General features: G+C 39.6%; 3 protein-coding genes across 4 annotated transcripts; 2 read left to right on the top strand and 1 right to left on the bottom strand.

Moving 5' to 3' along the window:
* The first annotated feature begins 4,660 nt into the window (after positions 1–4,660).
* On the top strand, positions 4,661–6,460 carry junba (JunB proto-oncogene, AP-1 transcription factor subunit a). 2 transcript variants are annotated; one of them, XM_083521944.1, is made up of 2 exons: positions 4,661–4,844; positions 5,127–6,460. In XM_083521944.1, the coding sequence occupies exon 2, from the start codon at positions 5,168–5,170 to the stop codon at positions 6,032–6,034; it is 867 nt and encodes a 288-aa protein (XP_083378070.1). In that variant the 5' UTR covers positions 4,661–4,844; positions 5,127–5,167; the 3' UTR covers positions 6,035–6,460. The 2 variants fall into 2 exon arrangements, with proteins under 2 accessions (XP_083378070.1, XP_083378069.1); XM_083521943.1 differs by lacking the exon at positions 4,661–4,844 and having other exon boundaries at positions 4,862–6,460.
* A 5,569-nt stretch (positions 6,461–12,029) lies between these two features.
* prdx2 (peroxiredoxin 2) lies at positions 12,030–16,280 on the bottom strand. Its single transcript, XM_083522884.1, has 6 exons — positions 16,133–16,280; positions 14,917–15,027; positions 14,448–14,601; positions 13,360–13,482; positions 13,152–13,282; positions 12,030–12,407 (listed from the first exon to the last, which is right to left on the bottom strand). The coding sequence occupies exons 2-6, from the start codon at positions 15,017–15,019 to the stop codon at positions 12,325–12,327; spliced, it is 594 nt and encodes a 197-aa protein (XP_083379010.1). The 5' UTR covers positions 15,020–15,027; positions 16,133–16,280; the 3' UTR covers positions 12,030–12,324.
* A 4,163-nt stretch (positions 16,281–20,443) lies between these two features.
* On the top strand, positions 20,444–21,849 carry LOC310716042 (serum amyloid P-component-like). Its single transcript, XM_083522868.1, is given in 3 exon segments — positions 20,444–20,550; positions 20,633–21,199; positions 21,202–21,849. Coding segments are annotated over 3 exon segments (687 nt in total). The 5' UTR covers positions 20,444–20,492; the 3' UTR covers positions 21,264–21,849.
* The last annotated feature ends 1,945 nt before the right edge of the window (positions 21,850–23,794 follow it).

Genomic DNA, 23,794 nt, shown 5'->3' with positions numbered 1-23,794 from the left:
GCTCATTCAAATACAGTGTTAGTAAAGCCAGCTACTGATATAGGTGAGGCCTGGGGTGCAGTCATTCATGTTCAACAGGTTAAAAATCAGAGCTCTATAGCAGGAGATCAGCTGTGTGTTGTGTATTAGATGCAGAAGTTGCTAGCAGAACCATCAGCATAGCTGCTGACAGCTCACACCCATCAAACCTCCACTTCAGCCTCCTGCCTTCAGGGAGAAGGTACCAGAGCCTCTAAGCTCGCTCCACAACACTTTCAAACACCTTTATCCATCAGGCTGTCAGGATGCTGAACTCTCTCGCTCTCTCTGTCCTCCCCCCTCTCCCACCAACTCCTGAACTCTCACACTTCTTTATTGCACATAAGACACTTTATAATCCCCGCAGAATTCTGTATATATACTGTGTATATATATATATATATATATATATATATATATATATATATATATATATATATATATATATATATATATATATATATATATATATTACAAGTACACTTCTGTTACCTCAAAATCTGTCTATATTGCACTGACTGCCTATACAAACTCTCTGTACTGCATTGACAATGTAAACACTTGATAAGAGAGAAGAGAATGTCCTGTTCGATTCCTCTGTATGTCTGCACACATGATGGCATTGACAAATAAAAACCTTGAACCTTGAGCCTGAACCTTGAATATATTTATATATAGTGCTTATATGGCATTTGAAATGGATCGAATTGGCAAACCCTCTGTAGGAAATTGTGCTCGGAAATTGAACTAACTCAAACTCGAGGCCGCATGCCTCCGTTGTCCTCCACACCTCCTCGTTCTTTTCTCTCCATCCTACACAGTGGAGGAGATTTCATAAGCCGGCTCAGATGGCCCTTCTTCTCAGCAGAGAAACTGAGGTAAAATGCCACAAGGGCACTAACCGCAATCAGTCCATTGCTTTATTATTATTATCAGCAAACCACCGAGTTACAGCAACATTTCCTTACATTTCTTCATTGTTTTGCAATTAAAAGCTTTGGGGTCGACTATATTAATGTTCTTGTTTTGAACTGGGAATCGACCTTAGGTTTATGGAGCCCAAACTGTTTCCATCATACATAATCAGTGGTGGAAAGAGTAGTGAAAAATCATAAAGTACATTTGGTGCATCCCTAATTCACATTGGCTCATAAAAACTACAATTTCCCAGAAAAATTGCACATTTACGTCTCCATACCCCCCCTGTCCTCTACATCTGCCTCTTTCACCCAACTACCTGCATGTCTACCCTCACCACATCCATAAACCTCCTCTTTGGTCTTCCTCTTTTCCTCCTTGCTGGTGGCTCCGTCCTCAGCATTCTCTTACTGATATACCCCATGTCCCTCCTCTGCACATGTCCAAACCATCTCAATCTCGCCTCCCACACCTTGTCTCCAAAACGTCCTACATGCTCTGTCCCTCTAATAAACTCATTTCTAATCCCGTCCATCCTCGTCACTTCCAATGAACATCTCAACATCTTCAGCTCTGCTACCTCCAGCTCCACCTCCTGTCTTTTACTCAACGCCACTGTCTCTAAACCATACAACATCGCAGGTCTCACCACAGTCCTATAAACCTTCCCTTTCACTCTCACAGATACTCTTCTATCACAAATCATACCATTTAACATATTTATATTTAAGATATGATAATTAGCATATATTCAGAACTTACTTAAACTTACTTGGGTTTTTTCAAATTAGAGGAAGATCTCTTGAATGCTGATTTTTCAACTGGTCTAGTTGATTTGACGTAATGACACAATTGCTGTTCTTCAATTTCACTGCAAAAAAAGCTCTTTCACTTGTGGCCAAGGACACTGAAGGCTGTATTTGTAGCTGTAGCTTGTTGAAGCATCCACCACACTAAATAAAATTGTTGCCACGCGTCGTAAAATCTGTCTGATGCAAGCTTTCTATGTGCGACTTGATTGGACGGGAATCACTGAACTGAAGATTCTCCTTAGCCAATCACTGTTGACAGGAAAAAACATAAAGTAGCGATGACACGTTGAGGGAAAGTATTGCAGTAAATGTACTGATACAGCACTAAAATTTGCACAGGTAAAAGAACACTGTTTTTAAAATACTTAATAAAGTACAATTCCTGAGGAAATCGACTTAATGACAGAATCGAGAGTATTTGTAATTTGCTAGTTTACACCACTGTTCATAATTTAGTATCATTTCACCTTCTATAAATCTGTACAAATTTTCTGTAGCTGAAAAAAATTTAATTCAATAGACAGGAAATAAAAAGAAAACAGACAACTATTACATTCAGCTGTTAATTACCATATTCAAGCTGTTTGAACTTTCCACTAACAGAACAGGCCAACAATCCCTGGGACCAAAAAAAGACCCAAAACGGCAAATATAAAGCCTTTATTGCTCTAAACTTAACATTATTTGGTCAGGAAATGAGCAAAAATGAAACAAACACTTTTCGGAACCCTCCTGTGTTCATTTTTCTTTTGCCACAGTGCACTTTTTGTGGGGGGAAAAATAGAAACAGGGGAAATTCAATTCTATACGCTTATCAAACGCAACATTACAAATCATAGCACATTTGTTTTGTAAGATTTTCATTTTTAAAAAATTCACACATAATAAATATATAAAATATATACCTATTTTGAATGAAATAGTCATTATTTGGTAAACTGCTACACCTGATAGAGTCTATGAAAGACCTGATAAGAAGCTCACAGGGTTTGTTTTATTTGAGCTCATTTCCTGATTAATAATTTGTTGTGTGTGTGTGTGTGTGTGTGTGTGTGTGTGTGTGTGTGTGTGTGTGTGTGTGTGTGTGTGTGTGTGTGTGTGTGTTTTTTTTTAAATACAAGGATAAACTTCCTTTCCCCATATACGATCATATATATATATATATATATATATATATATATATATATATATATATATATATATATATATATGTGTGTGTGTGTGTGTGTGTGTGTGTGTGTGTGTGTGTGTGTGTGTGTGTTGGGAAAACACATGTTACAGCCATTTCTGTAATATTTTGAAATATATGTGTACAACTATCCAACATATATTTCTATATCTGAGAAATCCAAACATAACATGTATCTATTATATGTACCATATATTGCTATATCAGATTTCCATATTACTTATATAAACAGGAAGTAGAGTGTTGATGCTGTCATTTGCTCATGTGGTGGGAAGCATTGCTGCCTCCCATCTCCAAGATTCTTTGTTCCATCCTGAGCGCAGTTTAGTGTGTGTGTGTGTGTGTGTGTGTGTGTGTGTGTGTGTGTGTGTGTGTGTGTGTGTGTGTGTGTGTGTGTGTGTGTGTGTGTGTGTGTGTGGTAGATAGGTGGTTTCATATGTTCTCCACGAGTCTGTGTAGGTTTCATTCAGGTTCTCCGGTTTCTTCCCACCTCACAAAATATGTGCTGGTAGGTCAAACCACCTAAACTAGGCCTCGGTACGTGTATGGGTCTCCTACGCTGGACGGGAATCCCATGTATTACACACAGAATGTAAACAGTATTGCACTCATAAATGAAACACACAAAAAAACAATGATGAAATAGAATCCATCTATCCATCATCAGTCGAGACCTTTGTGTTCAAATGGAAATAAATGAGATATTTTGATGTCTTTTCAATGCCAAAGTGACAATTAAAAAGGATCAGCTTTTATACTTAGTAAATGTGTTTTTGAAGAGACTTGATAATATTTGATAATGGCCATACAAGCTCTTTATAACTACACATAAACACTAGTGTAGTTTTCAGCCATTATTGAACATCTTATTCCACATTTAGTCCCCATTTGCTTTTACACTAACCTCCACTCTTCTGAGATGTTCCACTAGATTTTATGGATGTTTCCGTTAATTCAGCTACAATGGCGTCAGTAAAGTCAGGTACTGATGTAGGTGAGGTGAGGAGGTTCCTGGGGTGCAGTCAGCATTCACATTCATCCCAAAGGTGTGCAATAGTATTTATACCTCTTTAGCAGGAGATCTTCCACTACAAACCATGTAAAGCACGTCTACATGGAGCTGGCATTGTGCACGGGGGATTGTCATGCTGGAACAGGTTTGGATCTCCTAGTTCAAGTGAAGGGAAAGGGAAAGGGTCTTCACCCGACCGCATCCAGAGAAGAAGAAGCACAAATGGAAAAGTCAGGGCTCACCATATGTTTTATTTCCTATAAATCTCAAATTTGTTATCAATGTTTTCCCTTCAAATACTGGATGGATGGATTTATAATTGCATCTAATTATTTATTAATTTATTTATGTTTCAATATGATTATAATACTGAGCTGGGGCTCTTGCTGCTGAAGCTACATTCCCACCATTTGCGGGAAAGTTTCCTAAAAGTGCTTGTTTGGTTGTTTAGTTTTGTTTGTGCGCGCGCGCGCGCGCGCGTGTGTAAGTGTGTGTTTTCTTCTAACGGGCACGTCGCATTTGCGTCTGTGGAAACGAGACTACGCGAGAGCGCGCGCCCCCGTGCCTTGTTTTTTTAACTCTGGGGGTAGTTCCTGGCAACCACGTCACCCGACCGGGGCGTGGCGCGTGGCGCTCGATAGGTCGACGCGTAACCCCCACCACCACCCCCCGCTCCGCGCGTATAAAACGGAGGCGCGCCGACGCGCGTGAATTTCAGACGACGCGTGCTGCGGGGCGGAAGCGTGCGCGCGCTCGCGGTCTACGAGTGTGTGTATGTGTGCGTACCCGTATTATACGAGTGTGTGTATAGCGTATCGGAAGGAGTGTTTGGAGCATCGTTTTGCTGTGAGCTGTGAAAGGACACAAAAAAGGGGAAAAAGCGTCTGAAAACTCGGTACAGTTTGATTTTTTTTTTTCGTGGATCATTTTTTTTCATGTAGATTATTGATTTTCCCGTTAATATTTACGGAACTTACGCAAAAGATGTATGGACAGTGTGCGCTATAAGAGTTTTACTCATATTCTTTACATATTTTGAGAAATCTTATCATTTAAAGAGAAAAAAGAAAACAGAAAAAAAAAAAAAGCCCTGCTTTCTAAATGTGTCACATATCGACCAAAATGGAGCAGCCGTTTTATCATGACGACTCGTTTCTCTCTGCTTATGGCAATCCAGACGCCGTGACCCTGCGCGACTACAAGCTCCTAAAACAGAGCATGAGCACCAGCTTTGTGGAGCCCTACCGCAACTTCAAGAGCGACTTCTACCCGGCCGGGAGCGCAGACGCCGGCTCTCTGAAACTCGCCTCTCCGGAGCTGGAGCGTCTCATCGCGCAAAGCGGCGGCGGCGTGATCACAAGCCCCACACCGGGTCAGTACCACCTGTACGGTCGCTCCATCACCGAGGAGCAGGAAGGCTTCGCGGACGGCTTCGTCAAAGCGCTGGACGAGCTTCACAAAATGAACCAGGTGGCGCCGCCGAACGTGTCGCTGGGCGCCGGAGGTGTGCCGCCGTGCGCGCCACCTGATGCGCCGGTCTACGCTACGCTGAACAGCTGCAGCCCGAACACTAGCGTCCAGCAAGCGGCTGCGCCCTCCACCTACCCCAGCGCCACCATCAGCTACCTGCCTCACCACCACCAATACCACCACCCTCACCAGCAGCATCAGCAGCAGCCTCACCACCACCACCCCCATCACCACCACCACCCTTTCCCGCACGCCCTACACGCGCCCAGGATCTCTGCGCTCAAGGAGGAGCCCCAGATCGTCCCCGACGTGCACGGCGCGTGCGCGGACGGCTCGCCACCGACCTCGCCGGTCGACATGGAGAACCAGGAGCGCATGAAGGCCGAGCGCAAGCGCCTGCGCAACCGGCTCGCGGCCACCAAGTGCCGACGACGGAAGCTGGAGCGCATCTCGCGGCTGGAGGACAAGGTGAAGGTGCTGAAGTCGGACAACGCGGGTCTGTCCAACACCGCGTCCATGCTGCGCGAGCAGGTCGCCCAGCTAAAGCAGAAAGTCATGACGCACGTGAGCAGCGGGTGCCAGTTAATGCTGACCCCAAAAATTAAGTCGTACTGAGAAGAACTCAAGGACTTTTTTTTTTTTTTTTTTTTTTTTAAGGAAAAAAAAAAGGGGAAACACTGGAAGATGTCTTGATATTATTGCAGCACTGAATCAATCATTTTTCTTGTAGAAAACTTTCCAATGTGTTGCTACGTGTATGTATTGTTTTTTTTGTTTTGTTGTGGTTTTTTAAAGCATTTCCTTTATAAACATGTTGTTCGTATGGTTCCAGATGAAATGCACACAAAAGACAAATGAAAGGACTGAAAACGTGTCAGGAAAACTTCATCATCTTTGTGCGAGTGATATCCTATGAATACATCACGATAACTTATTTTCACTCTTTACGTCAGGTTATTTCAGAGAAATCTTTACTGTAAAGGGTGTTTTTTTTTTTTTTTCATTTTTATTTTATTTAAGTAAAAAAAAACTTGTAAAAACGATCCAGCCGGTGTGTGTGATTTGTAATAATACATCCTGAATGTACAAACAGAGATCATTCATTACTTTTCTGACTTTTCTTAGTGCGCGCGCCGTGTACGAGAACGCGCTTACGTCACAAGTAGTTTCCAAAAATGGGCAAATATTTAACATGTACGTCATTGAGAGTAAAACTGCCAGGAAACCCCGCCCACACTACCGGTTTAAACAGTTTTTTTTTTTTTTCTTTTTTCGCTTTGAAGTTCAGTGAATGACCCGCGCGCGCGTGTGAATGGGTAAAGAAAAGAAGAAACTTGGGGGAATTTCCCTGACTCTCGAGTTCCCAAAACAGTTTCGGCGAAAAGAAAACCTGAGATAAAAATAAGAACCGCGCACATTTTTCCGGGTAGTTTGCACAAATTTAGAGCGATCGCAAGCACAAACGACGTGAAAGAATCGAGAGAGACAAAAAAAAAAAAAAAGTATTGAGGTCGCGTCAGTGAAAAGCAGATTTGTTTTATTAATAGATTTACATTTCTTGCTGTTATTGTTGGTGGTGCTGGTGATGGTTTTTGCCACATTGTTTATTTCCCATTATTTACCTTCAATCAATTACTGAGGTCACGTGGTTAATGAATGTTTTTTTATTATTATTATTATTATTTACATGAACAGCTTTGATATCAGTATTTAAAAAAAAACATATCCAAATGCAATTGCCATCTCATATAGGAATCAAGGGTCACTATGCATCAAATTTATCCACATGTCAGTCAGAACAGATCACTAGTGAGCAGGTAACCCCCCACACACCCCCAATGATGCAGTATATGTACCACCAATGTCTACACATAGAGGTTTAATGATCACCTTATGCACAGTGCTGAACATCATAAAGCAAAAGGCATCTCAAAGTCCTCCTCAATGCAAAATAACATCCAAACCACTTCAGAACACGATTTATATAATTCAGTATAAAAATCTCTAGGGTTTCGATTATTTATTGGAAACACTCCATTTTTTTATTATTATTATTAATATTATTATAATAATTTCCTTTATTGGAGCAGTAATTATACACCCTGATACATACTACCTATTCCACGTCGAGGTTAAAGATCACCTTCTAAACAGTGCTGGACATCCTTAAACGGCATTTCCAAAGTGGTCTTGCCAATTACTGAGGTCATGTGGTTAGTCTGAGGTGGGTTTTTTTTTTTTTGGATTGTAATGAACATCAGTATTTCAAAAAGATTTCTCATACAGTTGCTATCTCATAAAAATCATGGGTCACTTTATGCCCCTGTTATTGGAAATAGATCACTACTGAACATATAGTGTCCAAGTGTGTGGTGCTGATTTGAGGCTATCAGAATTGTAGGTAGAGCGGTGACTGATATTAAAGTGATTGAAAGACTTTATTGTAACTGCCCCCCCTTATTACACCCCCCATACATACCACCTATGTCTACACATAGAGGTTGAATGATCACCTTATGAACAGTGCTGGACATCATAAAGCAAAAGGGATCTCTAAAGGGATCTAAATCCTTATTTTTCCATCCAAGTCCTCTTGATTGTAAAATGACACACAAACTATATCAAGAAGTAATAAAAACATCGCTAATTACTTGTTAGAAACACCTTTTTTATTTCAGGTTTTTCCACAGGCACCGTGGCGGTACCGTGGGTCCTTCAGCATTGCCACCTGTGTGGATTTATTTTTTTTTTACATTCCGGCATGTGTTTCCTTTGGCTTGTCCAGTTTTCCTCCTGGACATATATGCATATTAGGAATGTTTGGCCGCTATGCTCTAATATGTGCACATGTCTTGAGATCGTGAGATCTATCTTGCTCCTAATGGTACTGGGAGCAGGATTTAGTGTTCATGAGGACAGCCGAGTGCAAAATTTATCTGGGGAAGAGATGGCAACAGAGATGGATTATGGGAGGAAGATGAGCAAGTGAGGCAGAGTGATGCTCTGGGCAATGTTCTGCTGGGAATCTTTGGGTCAGACTCCTGTGAATGAGACATACCATTTACCTAAACTTTGGAACAGACCAAGTTACACCCCTATATGAGAACAATGTTCACTAATGGCAGGAGCCCTGCATATCCAAACTAAACTTTCTTTCGGCTTCTCCCATTAGGGGTCGCCACAGCGGACCATCCGCATGTTTGATGTTTTTACGCTGGATGCCCTTCCTAACGCAACCCTTCCTATTTACCCGGGCTTGAGACCGGCACTAAGGCTTGTGCAACCCTAATGGCTGGGGTTGGTTCCCTGACCGGAGATCGAAGAGCGGTGAGAGCGCCGCATCCTAACCACTAGACTACCAGGGGACCTTATATCCAAACTGATGTTCAGAAATGTTTTGAGGAGCAAGACAAAGATTTCGAGGTGATGACATGTCCTCCAAATTGCCCAGATCGTAATCTGAATCAGTATCTATCTGACGTGCTGGACAAACAAGTCTGCTCCAAAGAAGGACCCAACATAAAGAACTTTAAGGATCTTGGTGCCAGGTACCAGTCTATGCTTCAATGCTATTAGAGATCATTCTTGTTTTCACCACAAGACCTGCTTAAAGAAGGTGCACCATGATGTAATAACGAGCAACAAGTCCACGCCTGTTCCCGAGGTAGCATTAGAGAGCCAAGCCCAGTCTCGGTAACCCCAAATGGAGGCATGAGGACACTTTATCCGAGTCAGGGATCAGCGTTAATATATGTTTACTGTACTTTCTGTAACATAAGAGCTAGTTATGGCCAATTTGCTTGCACCAGAGGCGCACAGCTGCACTCCTGACAACTCACTACAGCATTTAGGGTGTCAAGAGTCATACCTTTTATCCATTTATAGCTACATTTAACAATGTGGCCTGTCTCTTCCTGTTATTACTTAAATTAAAGCTTGAAACAGTCATTCCCTCACCAGCCTGCTTGGGGTTTTTTTTCTGTTGAAGTTTTAAAAAAGCACAGCTTGTCATATTAGCAAGAAACCGTGTCCTGACACTGGAGACTCCTTCTTCAAAATGTCAAATGCCTCTTTACAGAAAACACCACCATCTATTACATGTTGATTTTCTTAAATAAAGAGCAGATCTATACCATTTCCCGTAAAAGGTGTTCAAGATTAATGTGTTCACCGTGTTCAACTGGAGCCTAAAAGCTTCCCTTATTGGTCAGCTGAACTAGCTTTGAATCGTCTCACACGCAAGATCTACACACAGGGTAAAGACGTAATGTGACCTGGATAGACATCGCTGAACATCAAGCGTCTTCCAGGAGACAAGTGTATCACCTGCTGTTTTTATAAACATGACAGAACTTTCCCATCAAACACCAAAACATTTCATCTGTAAAAGGCCTCCATCTAGAGGTCAGAAGGCTTAACACGTTTTATATGTTTAACACGTTTACAGCATTTGACACACGCCTTATCCTGAATGATCTTAAATAAGCGGTTAAGTGTTTAGGGCCCTGCTCGAGGGCCCAACAGTGGCAGGTTGGTGATGCTGGGATTTGAACTAATCTTCTTTCGGCTGCTCCCATTAGGGGGCGCCACAGCGGATCATCCGTCTCCATTCCCCCTGTCCTCTACATCTGCCTCTTTCAACCCAACTACCTGCATGTCTTCTCTCACCACATCCATAAAACTACTCCTTGGGCTTCCTCTTTTCCTCCTTCCTGGTGGCTCCATCCTCAGCATTCTCCTACCGATATACCCCATGTCCCTCCTCTGCACATGTCCTAACCATTGGGATTTGAACTAATGATCATCTGATAAAAAGTCCAACATTTTAACCACAGAGCTTCCACTTTCCATACAAATGTTTAACACCTTTTATTGTATAAATAAAAGAACTGCAAATAAATGCGAAAGAGTTCCAGCACTACACAAGTGTCCAGAAAGTAGCTAGATTCATGTTTTATATTTAACTCAACTTCAAATATTTTATATTTCAAAGTCATCTGCCGAGTTTCTCACAGCTTCAGTGTCTCCAGTTCGAGTCTGATCTCAGTTTACTGTCGGTATGGAGTTTGAAAAGGTCCTCTGCATGTCTAAATGGGTTTTATGAAACTAATTGCAGATGCCCTAAGTACTGTTTACATTTTTTACCATTTCGTAAAGATTGGAAAAGATGCATAAATAGACATAGGCACCACCGCAAGCCATCGTTAAATCTGATTTTTGAAGTAACATTTTAAAACTAATGAGGTTAATTGACAGGTCAGTAAGATGATTGGGTATTAATTAGCATCTTAGAATCTCTCAGAAGTAAAGATGGGCAGAGCTTCACCAATCTGTGAAAAGACTGTCTACAAAAGTGTGGAACAATTCCAGAATAATGTTCCTCATTTACTGAACATGCAATTGCAAAACCGTTGAACATCATTTACAGTACATAATATTAAAAGTTGCAAATAATCTGGAGCATAAAGGACAAGAGTAAAAATCAGTATTGGAGGCTTGTGATCTTCAGGCCCGTAGGCAGAACTGCATTTAAAACATAATTATGTAATAAAAATCACTGCATGGGCTCATTAACACTTCCAGAAATTATTGTCTGTGAACACAGTTTGTCATGTCACCCACAAATGCAGGTTAGATTTCAGGTTATCATGCAAAGACGACGACATGATTCAGAAACGCGGACATCCTCTCTAGGCCAAAGTTCTACTGATGTAAAGTGAAAAACTGATCAATGGACAGATGAATCTAAACTTTTCAGTGGACACCAAGTCCTCCGGACTAAAGAGGAGAGGGACCATCTGGCTTGTTGTCAGTGTTTAGTTCAAAAAGCTGCATCTCTGATGGTATGGGAGTGCATTAGTGCCTGTGGTCCCAGATATAGCCGTGTTCTAACCTATTTGAGGCATGTTGCAGCGATCAAATAATAATAATAAAAAAAAAGTCCTTAAAATGGGATATATTCTGTCTAAACTTTTATTATTATTGTGAATAGAATATTAATTTATGTATAATTACTTAAATATAAATAACAATGTGATTATTTGCTTTAAGTGTCCCAACTTTTTGGGAATTGGGTTGTAAACATTTTTGAGCATTTACATAGCAAATATTTTCCTATTTACATCACTATCAATACCACTTTAAATCTGATAATTTTATTCAAATCAAGCATAATCGTGACAATAGAGACATTCATATAAAGACCTTTCAAACCAATTAGATCACTCACTTGCTTGTAAACATATCTGATGAACATGTGAATAGACGGGCGTTTCCCCATCCAGTGTGTATTCTTACCTCCTTACAGAAGTCGCCTTAGGTTCAGGATTCAGTGGGATACGGACCCTGGTGAAGCCGGGCCAGAACATCATCTTGATCATAATCACCTCTGCCAGGTAACCATCAACCAATGTTCTGGTGTTGTTTTGGATTTCAATCTCAACATTGGCTCCTTTATTCATCTAAAATCCACCAGTTGTAAGTCATATGATGATCCACAACTTGCAGAACAGCTATAAATACTGTAGGGCTAATGGCAAAAGAAAAAAAAGATTCCTCACCCTGACTCCAACCCCAGGACCGTCCACAAATAAATCAAAAGAAAAAGGGATTTTAAACCACCATCTTTATTAGACAACGTATCTCAGAACGGTTATCACAGCAGATGTTGACAAATACAAAATCTTTTGCAATGTTTGCGTTTTTTTTTTTTTGTAATAAAAAAATAAACCCTAAATGAATCAGAGGTAACAACTAACGGAAACTGAACGTGTTAATGTTGGTATTCACTAAGACTCAAACAGCAGAAGGAAAAAATCTGGACACTGTGGTCTAATCAGAGCTCAGAATGAAGTGCTTCAGTATCCCCTCTAGGGGTGGTCTCAGGGGCAGGTGTGAGGAACGTGTTACTGCTTGGAAAAGAAGTCTTTGCTCTTCTCAACATCAGGGATGATGGTGTCACTTCCAGGCTTCCATCCAGCAGGGCAGACTGCAGGACAACAGGGGGTATTTTATTTGTATTTAAAATACATCATTCGTACTAAAGGTCGACTGATTCATCGGTTTTGCCGATTGATCTGCACTGATAGGTGAATGCTTGAACTATCGGCAAAAACTATCAATAGTTTTTCTGGGTTACGTTATACAGCACGAGAGCAGCCTCTGGAGGTGAATCGCTGACACTACATGCTGTGTATTTTAGGTGTATTCATTATGGATGTAATGGTTTTTATTTGGTTTTACTTTTTGTTTGAATGCAGGTCTTATTGTCCTTAATTTATTCATAAGTTTGTTATAAAATTCTAATATATAAAATTTTACATAATGAACCACACACACACACCTCTGAATAGCTGCAGTGGAGTAAAAAGGTCAGTCAAGGATTCCTGAATTTACAACTTCAATGTCAACAATCTTAGTGAGGAAAACAATCATTTTAGGATAACTTCAGTAACAGCAGGTCATGTTGTTCTTCACTCTGCACTATAGAAAAGCTGGTTACTCACGTCTGCTAAGCATTTTCAGGCTCTCTTCTCAGTAAGCACTGTACAAGCCCCTGCCATCAGAGCTACCTTAACCAATCAGATTCTAGTTCTGATCAAAATACAGCCAATGAAAAAATGCTAAAAGGCTCTTTGATCCGATTATCAGTGGAGGAATTTGGAATCCAAATCTCAGCAGTACCGCCAGCTTCGTGTAGGTCATGTGACCACAGGAGGCAGGATGAACTCACCTTCTCCATACTTGTCGGTATGCTGGAAAGCCTGAACCAGGCGGAGGGTCTCGTCCACAGAGCGGCCCACTGGCAAGTCGTTAATGGTGATCTGCCTGAGGATGCCCTTATCATCGATCACAAACAGGCCTCTGCAAGAACACACAGAGATAATGCTGTATGTGTAAGGCTTTAATATTTAACGTTTGATAATGAGTGTGGGACTCACCTGTACGCGATGCCCTCATCCTCCTTCAGCACGCCGTAATCGCGGGACACGGACTGGGTCAGGTCCGCCAGCAGGGGGATGTTCATGGAGCCCAGACCTCCCTGCTTTCTCGGGGTGTTGATCCTATCAAAAGACAGGACACAGCATGAGAAGGTTGATATTAATCATAAGCACCTCTTTCTCACACTAGAGAACATTTCTAGAATTACAGCTTTGGTGTGCCATAAATAAAAAAGCACCCATTTCTACAAAAGTATGTGGACACCTGAGTGCAAGTTTTTATGTGCTTTTCGAACTTCTTGTTCCACATTTACTCTCTTTTGGTCTGTTATAATAACCTCCACTCTTCTGGGGAGATGTTCTACTAGATTTTGGAGTGTGCCTGTGGATTTTATGAAGGTGTTAAAGTCAGGCTTAGGGTTATATGAGTGCATGTATGTATGTATATTGAATGTTGTGAAAAAGTTCATTTATTTCAGTAATTCAACTGAAATTGTGAAACTCGTGTATTAAATAAATGTATCACACCAAGCCTGAACGTTGCAGAAGTTTCCAGAAATGCACGCTCGTTACTTCTCACTGTGTATCTGTGCTACTCTGCCTAACAGTCCTCATCACAGACCGGCAGGTTAACAGGGCAACGTTTGATAAGGAGGGAGAAAAGAATCTTCACACAAACTCCTGGTCCAATGTGCACAAAAGCACGTACACAGGCTTCCAAAGGATTCAGACTAAAGAAAGAGACAACGTTTAAAAAGTTTGGGATAATTTCATACTAATCGAACGTGATTTACTGCGACTTTAATACGTTCAAACAATTGTTTTCAATGTTTGCATATTTAATTTATGCAGATTATTTAAATTAATTCCAGATGTTTGTGTCTTAACAATGTTGTAAATTTTTGAGTTTTTGAGCATGGTTGTCAACTTGCCATCTGCAATTATCATTAAAAGCAAAACGAATGCTTTTTTAAAAAAATATAAACTGTTTATGTTTACAAACGTTAATAACGACAATCAATTCTATGTTTTGCATTTCTTCCCCCTGTACTGTACCAAACCGTGACTTTAAAACCGAGGTTCCTCACCAGGCCAGGTGACTGAAGTGGGAGTCAGTGGAAGCGGCGAGAACCTCGCAGCCGATCTTCCGGAACTCCTCGGCCCGATCGCTGAAGGCAATGATCTCAGTGGGGCACACGAAGGTGAAGTCCAGAGGATAGAAGAACAAGATGACATACTTTCCTTCAAAAAAAATTAAATAAATAAAAAATAACACCATCTTTGAGAATTCTAGAGGAGACCCTGCTACGGGATGCAGAGCTATTTCTCCTGTGAATGGTGTTTTACTCTGTTTCGATTATATATTTTATTACATTATATGACGAGGTGCACATGTTTATCGTTTACCAACACAACGTAAGACAACTTGGTGCATGTTCTCACTAACGTTAAAGCAGCTTCCCTGAAGATATTCAACCAATGTTCAGCGAGGTAACAAAAAAAACATGAAAAAGGAACTAAATAATCCTCACATAAGAGGATGATTTCTACACGTACCTCTGTAGTCGGAAAGCTGGACGTCTTTAAACTGGCCGTCCACCACTGCTGTGACCTTGAACTGAGGAGCAGGGTGGCCGATCTTGGCGTTTCCAGCAGACATCTTGAAGGCTGTAGAATAACAAGGACATACAAACTGCACTAATGTTCATTGGTTTCTTTGCTGGTTGTTGTTTTTTTTTTTTTTTTTTTTTTTTTTACTGTCTCAGACTACAAGAAGGATTCGCCCTTTTGATTGGCCGTTGCTAAGGTAGGAATATGTTATGGATTTACTTCTGCAGTCTAAGAGAAACAAAGCACCTTCTGAACAGAACAAACTGAGAGCCAGGGGTGAAAAACAATGTCTCAAGGCCAAAACAGTGAGGATCACATGTAGGTCAGGTGTCTGCTGAGGATCAGGGAGCAGAAAGAAGGGTTCAAAAACAAGCACAGAGGAAATCCTTTCAAAATATGTAATGAATGTAGTTCATGAGGTCACTGTGGGTTTTCTCACACATTTGGTTTGGAGTTATGGAGACTTTGAAGACACGATGACAAAGCAAAATATCTGGAGAAACCTTTTGTGTGTGTGTGTGAGCACGATAACCAGATAAACTGGGCTGGTCAACGACCCTTTAACAGAACACTTCTTTTTCTCCTAATCGTTTTCGACAACTCGACCCTCCTACGCCCTGATTGGCTACTAATGAGCAGTCAGAAATTGTAACCAATCACTGGCGAGAAACTGGGAAATGTCAGCCAACAGGTATTCGGTAGGCGGGATCTTACCCGAGTACAGGTGCGAAATAAAAAATTTAACACAAGGTAATTGCGCATATAAGTTATTTAAACTCGTGCAAAGCTGTTATTGACACGTTTCACTTCTTAATTTGATCTTTTATAGTAAAAATAAATAAATCACTACATTTGTACCATGTTTATTTTAATTATATTTTTGCTAATCTGCATACAATAGAGCTCGGGCAAATCGTTGTGCGCGTGCGCGGATAAATTACGATCATGCTAGGGTAGTTTTTATTATTGAAGATTTCTTTTAATGATTTATCAAAATAAATTGCTGTAATTAATATAAAACCGGTTCCTGGACTCGTTTGCGGGTCTTTTGTTCAAAATGGAGTCGATGAAACGATAAATTGTCCCCCAATATCACTCAAATAATTACTTAAAACTTACCTAATAGAATATAAAAAAGCGTAAATGTGCGATAAACACTTACATTTCGGTTCTCCGACAGTAAAAGTGGCGTTAATCAGATGGAGGACGCTTCACTCTCCCGCAAACCATCAGCTGCGCTGCACTGCGCCGCACTCAATCACGTGACACGTGAAATCCACGTGGTGGGAGGGGCCATGAACTGCGTGTTGAATGCGTTAACCAATAATAAGCTCGTGATTCTGACCAATCAGAAAGCGCGATCCGTATTCAAACTGCGGCGTCAACGGATGCTCGAATAAAAATGCGGAGCTCGCGCGCGAAGGAAAACGACTTCAATCAATTAACCAATGAATAATAAAAATAATGAATGCAGAAATTAAGTGCAAAAGAATAAAATGCGTAAATAAAGAATGAAATAAGGAAATGCATCAATCATTAAATAAATCAATAAATGCAGAGATAAATATTTAAATTAATATTTGTCTATATACCAGGACATAATTAAATAAATGCATTGAATTTATTTCTACATTAAATTTTTCTATCTATCTATCTATCTATCTATCTATCTATCTATCTATCTATCTATCAATTATATTTCACTTTATTTATTTATTTGTCTATCTATCTATCTATTTATTTATTTATTTATTTATTTATTTATTCACTTGATTTTGTTTGTTTCAGCATTTAGTTATTTAGTTATTTACTTGTTTGTTTCTGTATTTATTTGTTCATCCGTCCGTGTTTGTCCTTAAATAAAAAAGTGATTATAATTATTATAAATGTTTTTGCTTTTATGCTATTGTATTATTTATATATTTATTTATTTATTTATTTATCTACAGATTTTTTTTTTTATTACAGATTTGTTCTGTATTTATTTGTTTGTTTGTTTATTTGTAATGTGATCTATTAAATACTCCATGGGAAAAAAAACATTGTGGTGCGTATAATTCACATCTAAATACAAAATCCGTGTCACATTAAAATGCCATTTCATCACTTTTGTGTTATAAAATCACTCTCTGAATATGTCTAAAAAAAAGTGGCGAAATAAAGCAATTTGTAAAGGATAGTCTTATTAAAAGCCCTGTTTGCTCTGATTTTTAAAAAAAACAAGCATAATAAAATATATATTGTGATATACAGGTCCCTTAAAACCTTCTAACAGATTTCCCTGAGGTTATTTAAGCCTGAAGTCAATGTAAAAAATGGTCCAGTGTTTTGGTTCAGTCCTGAAACAAGTCTCTCATGATCACATAAACACCTTTGATCCGCATTTGGTATATTATGACTCAAATAACACTGTTTCTTTAGTAATGTTATGTCTTCTAGATCCTTTAAAGTCTTTGAGTGCAGCTCCTGAGAGAAATCAGAAGTGTTATCTGAATTTATGAGAAAGACGTTTGTCTTTTATATGTCGTTCACTTTGCTTTGCTGTGCTCCTGAATCTGGCAGCTTCATTAACACGTTGAACTGTGTACCATTAATGTACAGTAGAAGCTTCTTCTTCTTCTTCTTCTTTCGGCTGCTCCCATTAGGGGTCGCCACAGCGGATCATCCGTCTCCATACCACCCTGTCCTCTATATCTGCCTCTTTTACACCAACTACCTGCATGTCTTCCCTCACCACATCCATGAACCTCCTCCTTGGCCTTCCTCTTTTCCTCCTACCTGGTGGCTCCATCTTCAGCATTTTTCTACCAATATAATTCATGTCCCTTCTCTGCACATGTCCAAACCATCTCAATCTCGCCTCCCTCACCTTGTCACCAAAACATCCTACATGTGCTGTCCCTCTAATAAACTCATTTCTAATCTTGTCCATCCTCGTCTATCCCAACGAAAACCTCAACATCTTCAGCTCTGCTACCTCCAGCTCCACCTCCTGTCTTTTACTCAATGCCACTGTCTCTAATCCATACAACATCGCAGGTCTCACCACAGTCCTATAAACTTTCCCTTTCATTCTTGCAGATACTCTTCTATCACAAATCACTCCTGTCACTCTTCTCCACCCACTCCACCCTGCCTGCACTCTTTTCTTTACTTCCCTAACACACTCTCCATTACTTTGCACTGTTGACCCCAGGTACCTGAACTCCTCCACCTTTTCCACCTCTTCTCCCTGCAACCGCATCACTCCACTGCCCTCCCTCTCATTCACACACATGTACTCTGTCTTACTCCTACTGACTTTCATTCCCCTTCTCTCCAGCGCATATCTCCACCTCTCCAGGCTCTTCTCAACCTGCTCTCTACTCTCACCACAAATCACAATATCATCTGCAAACATCATAGTCCAGGGAGACTCCTGTCTGACCTCGTCCGTCAACCTGTCCATCACCACTGCAAACAGGAAAGGGCTCAGGGCCGATCCTTGATGCAGTCCAACCTTCACCCTGAACCAGTCTGTCGTACCTACTGCACACTTTACTGCCGTCACACTGTCCTCATACATGTCCTGCACCACCCTCACATACTTCTCTGACACACCTGACTTACTCATACAATACCACAATACTCCTCTCTCGGCACCCTGTCGTACGCTTTCTCTAAATCCACAAATACACAATGCAGCTCCTTCTGTCCTTCTCTATACTTCTCCAGCAACATCCTCAAAGCAAATAAGGCATCTGTGGTGCTCTTCCTCGGCATGAAACCATACTGTTGCTCACAGATGGTCACCTCTTCTCTCAGCCTGGCTTCCACTACTCTTTCCCATAACTTCATGGTGTGACTGATCAACTTAATTCCCCTGTAGTTACTGCAGGTCTGCACATCTCCCTTATGCTTAAAGATCGGTACCAGCACACTCCTTCTCCATTCCTCAGGCATCCTCTCCCCTTCCAGAATCCTGTTAAAAATGTACAGTAGAAGCTAAAAGCCAGAAATATGTTTGTAATAATTTTTGTTCTATTGCACTTTTCATAATGCACATTGTCTCAAAGCAGCATTACAGTATGTAAGAATTATAGAACAAAGTTCACTTATATTTTAATGTATATATATTTATCTGTAATGAGCAGCCTGGAGTGACTGTGGAAAGGAAAAACTCCCTTTGATGGTATGAAGAAGAAACCTTCAGAGGAACCAGACTCAGAAGGGGAATCCGTCCTTATCTAGATGACACCGAGAGTGTGATTATAAATCATTAAAACATTACAAAGACTGGAGAGTGAGATATATCATAAGCACTAGAGTGTGTGATTATGAGTAATGTTCTTTCCACAGTCTTATACAGTCAGTTAGACCAAAACAAAAACAGCATCTAGAATGTTATTTGGAGTATTGATTAAGAGGTTGTTTATTCTTAAAGTGTAATCCATTGGAGCAGGAACATCTCTAGATGTCTTTATGTCCATGGTGGTTTAATGTAGCAAAAGAATAATAAAGGGGGACTGATACACACCCCTGTGGGACACCATGGTGCGCTTTCTTGAACTTTGGAGAATATCTTTTTACTGTTAAACAAACGCTGATTGTAAAAAATTAGTTTGTTGAAAATGGCCGTGTTTGCAGTTAAAGTCTCAATAAAGGTTCTTAAAGTAAATTATCAACTCATCAAGGACAAAACCATGACAGAGGAACAGAGAAAAGGACAGATGAGCCTGAAAATAGGGCAAAAAATCCTTTCTTTTTAGACGTTTACAGCATTCAACCGACACGATAATCCCAAGCAAAGGAGTTAAGGGCCTTACACAGGGCCTAGAATGTTAGATTGTTGGGCCTAGAATTAAAACGTACAACTTTCTGGTCTAAAATCCAATGCCTTAAACTTTGGTCTACCACATCTCCAAGTAGGTAAGTATGTTTTTGTGATATATCGATATCAACATTAATACCATTACTATCGAATCGAATAGTTCATGTTCGACTCAACACTAGGATTTGTTAGCAGGATGGTCACAATATCACTTAACCACTAGTGGTATTGCTGGAAACAATAGACCAAATTATATTGTGACCATCCTGCTAACAAATCCTATTTCAATATAATCTCTTCTTCCATTAAACATGCAGTCATTATTGTGGTTTGTTTGTTTGGATTAGATTTTTGATTATGATAATTATATGATAAACAAGTTCTGTTTGTTATCATATATAACTTTTATGGTCTGTCTATTATCAGGTAGTACACCAGATACATAAAGGGTGTTCTGATGAAGTTGTTTTGTTGGTTTGTTCCTTATTATCCCCGCTGGCTGATACCAAAACACATATTGTGCATCTTGTATTGATAGAGGGCTTATTGCGAGAAATTGTCAGACATAAACAGCAACATGATGCAATTTTTGCAGTGAAAAACAATCCAAAGGTCAGTCATATAACTTTTAATTCATGTTAATCAATAACAGGAACGCATATAAATACGGGACACACTCAATGCTATACATAATTCCTACACAGATTGAAAAATGAAGAGACTTGCGATCATATTCTCACTGGTTCTCCTCACTGTGGCTGAAAGACAAGGTTCATCTACTGGTTGTTTCTTTTTTTTATCAATTATGAATTAATACAAAATATAACTAATTGTTTCTAATTCAATGTTAAGATCTTTCAGGTAAAATGTTCACGTTTCCTGTGGCATCCAATACCCATCATGTGTTTCTCAACCCTGACGTGAACAAGATCTTCTTCACCGTTTCCGTGTGTCTGCGAGCTTTCTCCGACATTGGAAGAGCTCAAAGCATGTTCTCGCTTTCCCTGCCATCAACAGACAACGCCTTTTTGATATTCAAACCAAAGCAAGGAGTGTATCATTTATATGTGTTAGGAGAAGCTGTTGAGTTTATTGGCTTGCAGGATGAATCCAACGTCTGGAATTCAGTTTGTGCTACCTGGGACGCAAGCACAGGACTCGCTCAGCTGTGGGTCAACGGAAACCCCAGTGTACGAAAAGGAGTCAAACCCGGAAGCTCTTTAACTGGAATCCCAAAAATTATTTTGGCTCAAGAGCAAGATAATTACGGTGGAGGATTCGACGCTGCGCAGTCGTTTGTAGGGATGCTGACTGATGTGCACATGTGGGACTCTGTTCTGCCACCTGATGAGATTGCGTATTATATGTATGGTGGGCAGTTTAATCCAGGCAATGTTCTCAACTGGAACTCTCTAGAATTTATAAAAATGGGTATGTGGTCATCGAAAGTCAGAAATTGTCAATTAAAGCTGGTAGCTCTTAAACTCTAGAGCAGGGGTCCCCAAACTTTTTTCTGTGAGCACCACATAATTGATCCCTTCTTTATTGGGGGGCTGGTCGGTCTGTAACAGAAAATGACATTAGCTGGAGTTACTTCCAGTAATACTGTGTAGATTTTATTATGATTTTAAATGTATATATTCTGCCTCCTAATTCTAGATTAGTTTATTATTTTGTTCTGCACCATACAGACAAATGAGCGTTACTTTTCAAGAGATATATCGGCTTTATTACTATCATAATGACATTCTTTTTATATTCATTGCAATTGAAATCAAAGCATTTGCTAACTTATGCATATGCATATAATTACTGGGTGAATCGAACAAATAATGATGCTATGGTAATAACTAGACGTCGGCCGATAGTGGATTTTATCGATACCAATAGCTTGGTTGGACTGTACTTACCGATAACCGATTGATCAACTGATAATTTTTTAAAAGGATACTGGATTAAAAACAAACAAAACACTCCATGTACTTTATAATAAAAAAAATTGCACCGAATCATAAAATCATATTCATTAATAAATGTAATCATATAATTAATAAAATATAACTAATAAACATAATATAGCGCTCTCTGTGCAGCGCACAGTCTCATGTTTAAAAACAAACAGCAAGTTGCGTAAGTGATATGCCTCTAGAGGCCGCTCTCGTAATGACAACGGACCTTGTTAGCCGATCCAGCAACCCAGAAAAACTAACGGTATGGATTTTTGCTCATAGCTGATAGTTCCAGCAATCAGTTTCCTCTATAAGTAACTAAGGAACATTTTTTGTTTAAAAGTTGATCTTTATTGTCAAATTCAGATATGATATGAGTGAAAAATATGTTTAAATTTACGTTTTCAAAATATGTCTCTTGCATTGTTGAAAGGAACATTTCCAAATGTGGGGCCAGGCAGTATTTTGGGGATCCCTGTTTTAGTGGAAACATGAACTAGATGTGGAACCTGTGGTCTTTTAATCCTTTTTATTTCATAATATTTTGCATTATAGTTTGCCTGCTGTATTTTGTACATGATATATTTGTGCTTTTTATTTACAATTGTTTGAAATTGAATAGCTATATAGATTGAATAGCATCATAGTTTTAACTTCTGCATGCCCACTTTAATGTGTTGCTGTGTGTATATTTATTTTAATAAAAGTTTTGTGACTTTAATACATACCGAGCCCGAAAGAACCAGTTTCCCCCCCCCCCCCCCCCGCAAAACCCCACCCCACCCTTCAAACGCACACACAAAGTTCAAGATGTGGCTATTAGTGATGGGAAGATCGGATCGTTTTAGTGACTTCATCAAAATATAAGAATCTTTTTTTTTGTGAGTTATTTAGTTAAGTAGATATAAGTAGATCCCCGACATGTCTACATACAATAATTTATTTATATATATATATATATATATATATATATATATATATATATATATATATATATATATATATATATATCTGCATAGCGTTTAATGGGAGTCACGTGACCAAAGGACGAACCCCTCGAACCCGGGTACTCATGAAATGAACAACTCAACTCTGTTTCCTATGTAATGCACTGCATAGCTTCTACAAGAGTCACATGACAAAAGAACAAACGACTCGGACTTGAAGATTTAAAAAATATGCTTTGCAGTAGAAAATGAACGAATCACTCTTTGACACGACTCATTCTTCTGTGAACGAGTCTTAAATATGACTTAAAGACTCGTTCAGAATTAACGAATCGTTCATTAATGACTTGTTACTAGTGGCCTTGCTGGAAACTATAGACAGAATGATATTGTGACCATTTCAATATAATCTCTTTAACCATTAAACATGTAGCCATAAAAACACAAACTTTGTTGGCAGATGAAGCTCCTTCCCACAACAATAATGTGTGGTGTGCAATGATAACGAAGGCGGTTAATATCATGCACTGCTCACTTTATTGTTAGGCACTCCCACTCCTCCCACTCTTCCCACTCCTCCTATTCTGATCCCTGGATGTGAATTTACAGATAAATGATGTTCACTGACACCATGTGCGTAAAAGTACAAGTTAATCTGCTCTAGATGCATCAAATTAACACTCTTAATCTTGGCAATGGCCTGAGATATTAGGATTGGAGGATGATCTCCTCCAATCCTCCTCAAATCCTCCAATGATCACAGGAAATATAAAGTGTTTGCTGACCCAGTTATGAGGTTGTTTGTTTTGTTGTTTGTTTTGTTACTTTTCTCTTTATTGTATGAACATATAGTTTTGTACTTTTTGGCATTTGCAGACATGAAGTAGTACAAATAGCTTGAATAATCCAATGTTAAATGAGTAAAAGTCTAAATACTTTCATAGTGTACTTCAATGCTTATAACCATGTATGAACAAAATGGCTGACCTTCAGTGTTGGGTTTATCATGTCTCTTAAGATTTTTGTACATTTTATCTCCTTAAATCATCTGCATGTGAACAAAATCCACCAGGCAAATGATCATTTCCTTCACCAACACAAACTATGTCACTTTGCAT

The sequence above is a fragment of the Silurus aristotelis genome (assembly GCF_946808225.1).
Source record: "Silurus aristotelis genome assembly, chromosome: 20".
Classification (NCBI taxonomy): Eukaryota; Metazoa; Chordata; class Actinopteri; order Siluriformes; family Siluridae; genus Silurus; species Silurus aristotelis.
This window is presented reverse-complemented; position numbering and strand designations above follow the sequence as displayed.

Excerpts from the sequence above, each read along its gene's own strand:
- prdx2 (XM_083522884.1), bottom strand. The coding sequence starts at position 15,019 with ATGTCTGCTGGAAACGCCAAGATCGGCCACCCTGCTCCTCAGTTCAAG. Across the intron at positions 13,483-14,447 it reads CACTTCAGTCACCTGGCCTG|GATCAACACCCCGAGAAAGC; the intron begins GTGAGGAACCTC and ends GTCTTTTGATAG. Across the intron at positions 13,283-13,359 it reads GATGAGGGCATCGCGTACAG|AGGCCTGTTTGTGATCGATG; the intron begins GTGAGTCCCACA and ends GTGTTCTTGCAG.
- junba (XM_083521943.1), top strand. The coding sequence starts at position 5,051 with ATGTGTCACATATCGACCAAAATGGAGCAGCCGTTTTATCATGACGAC.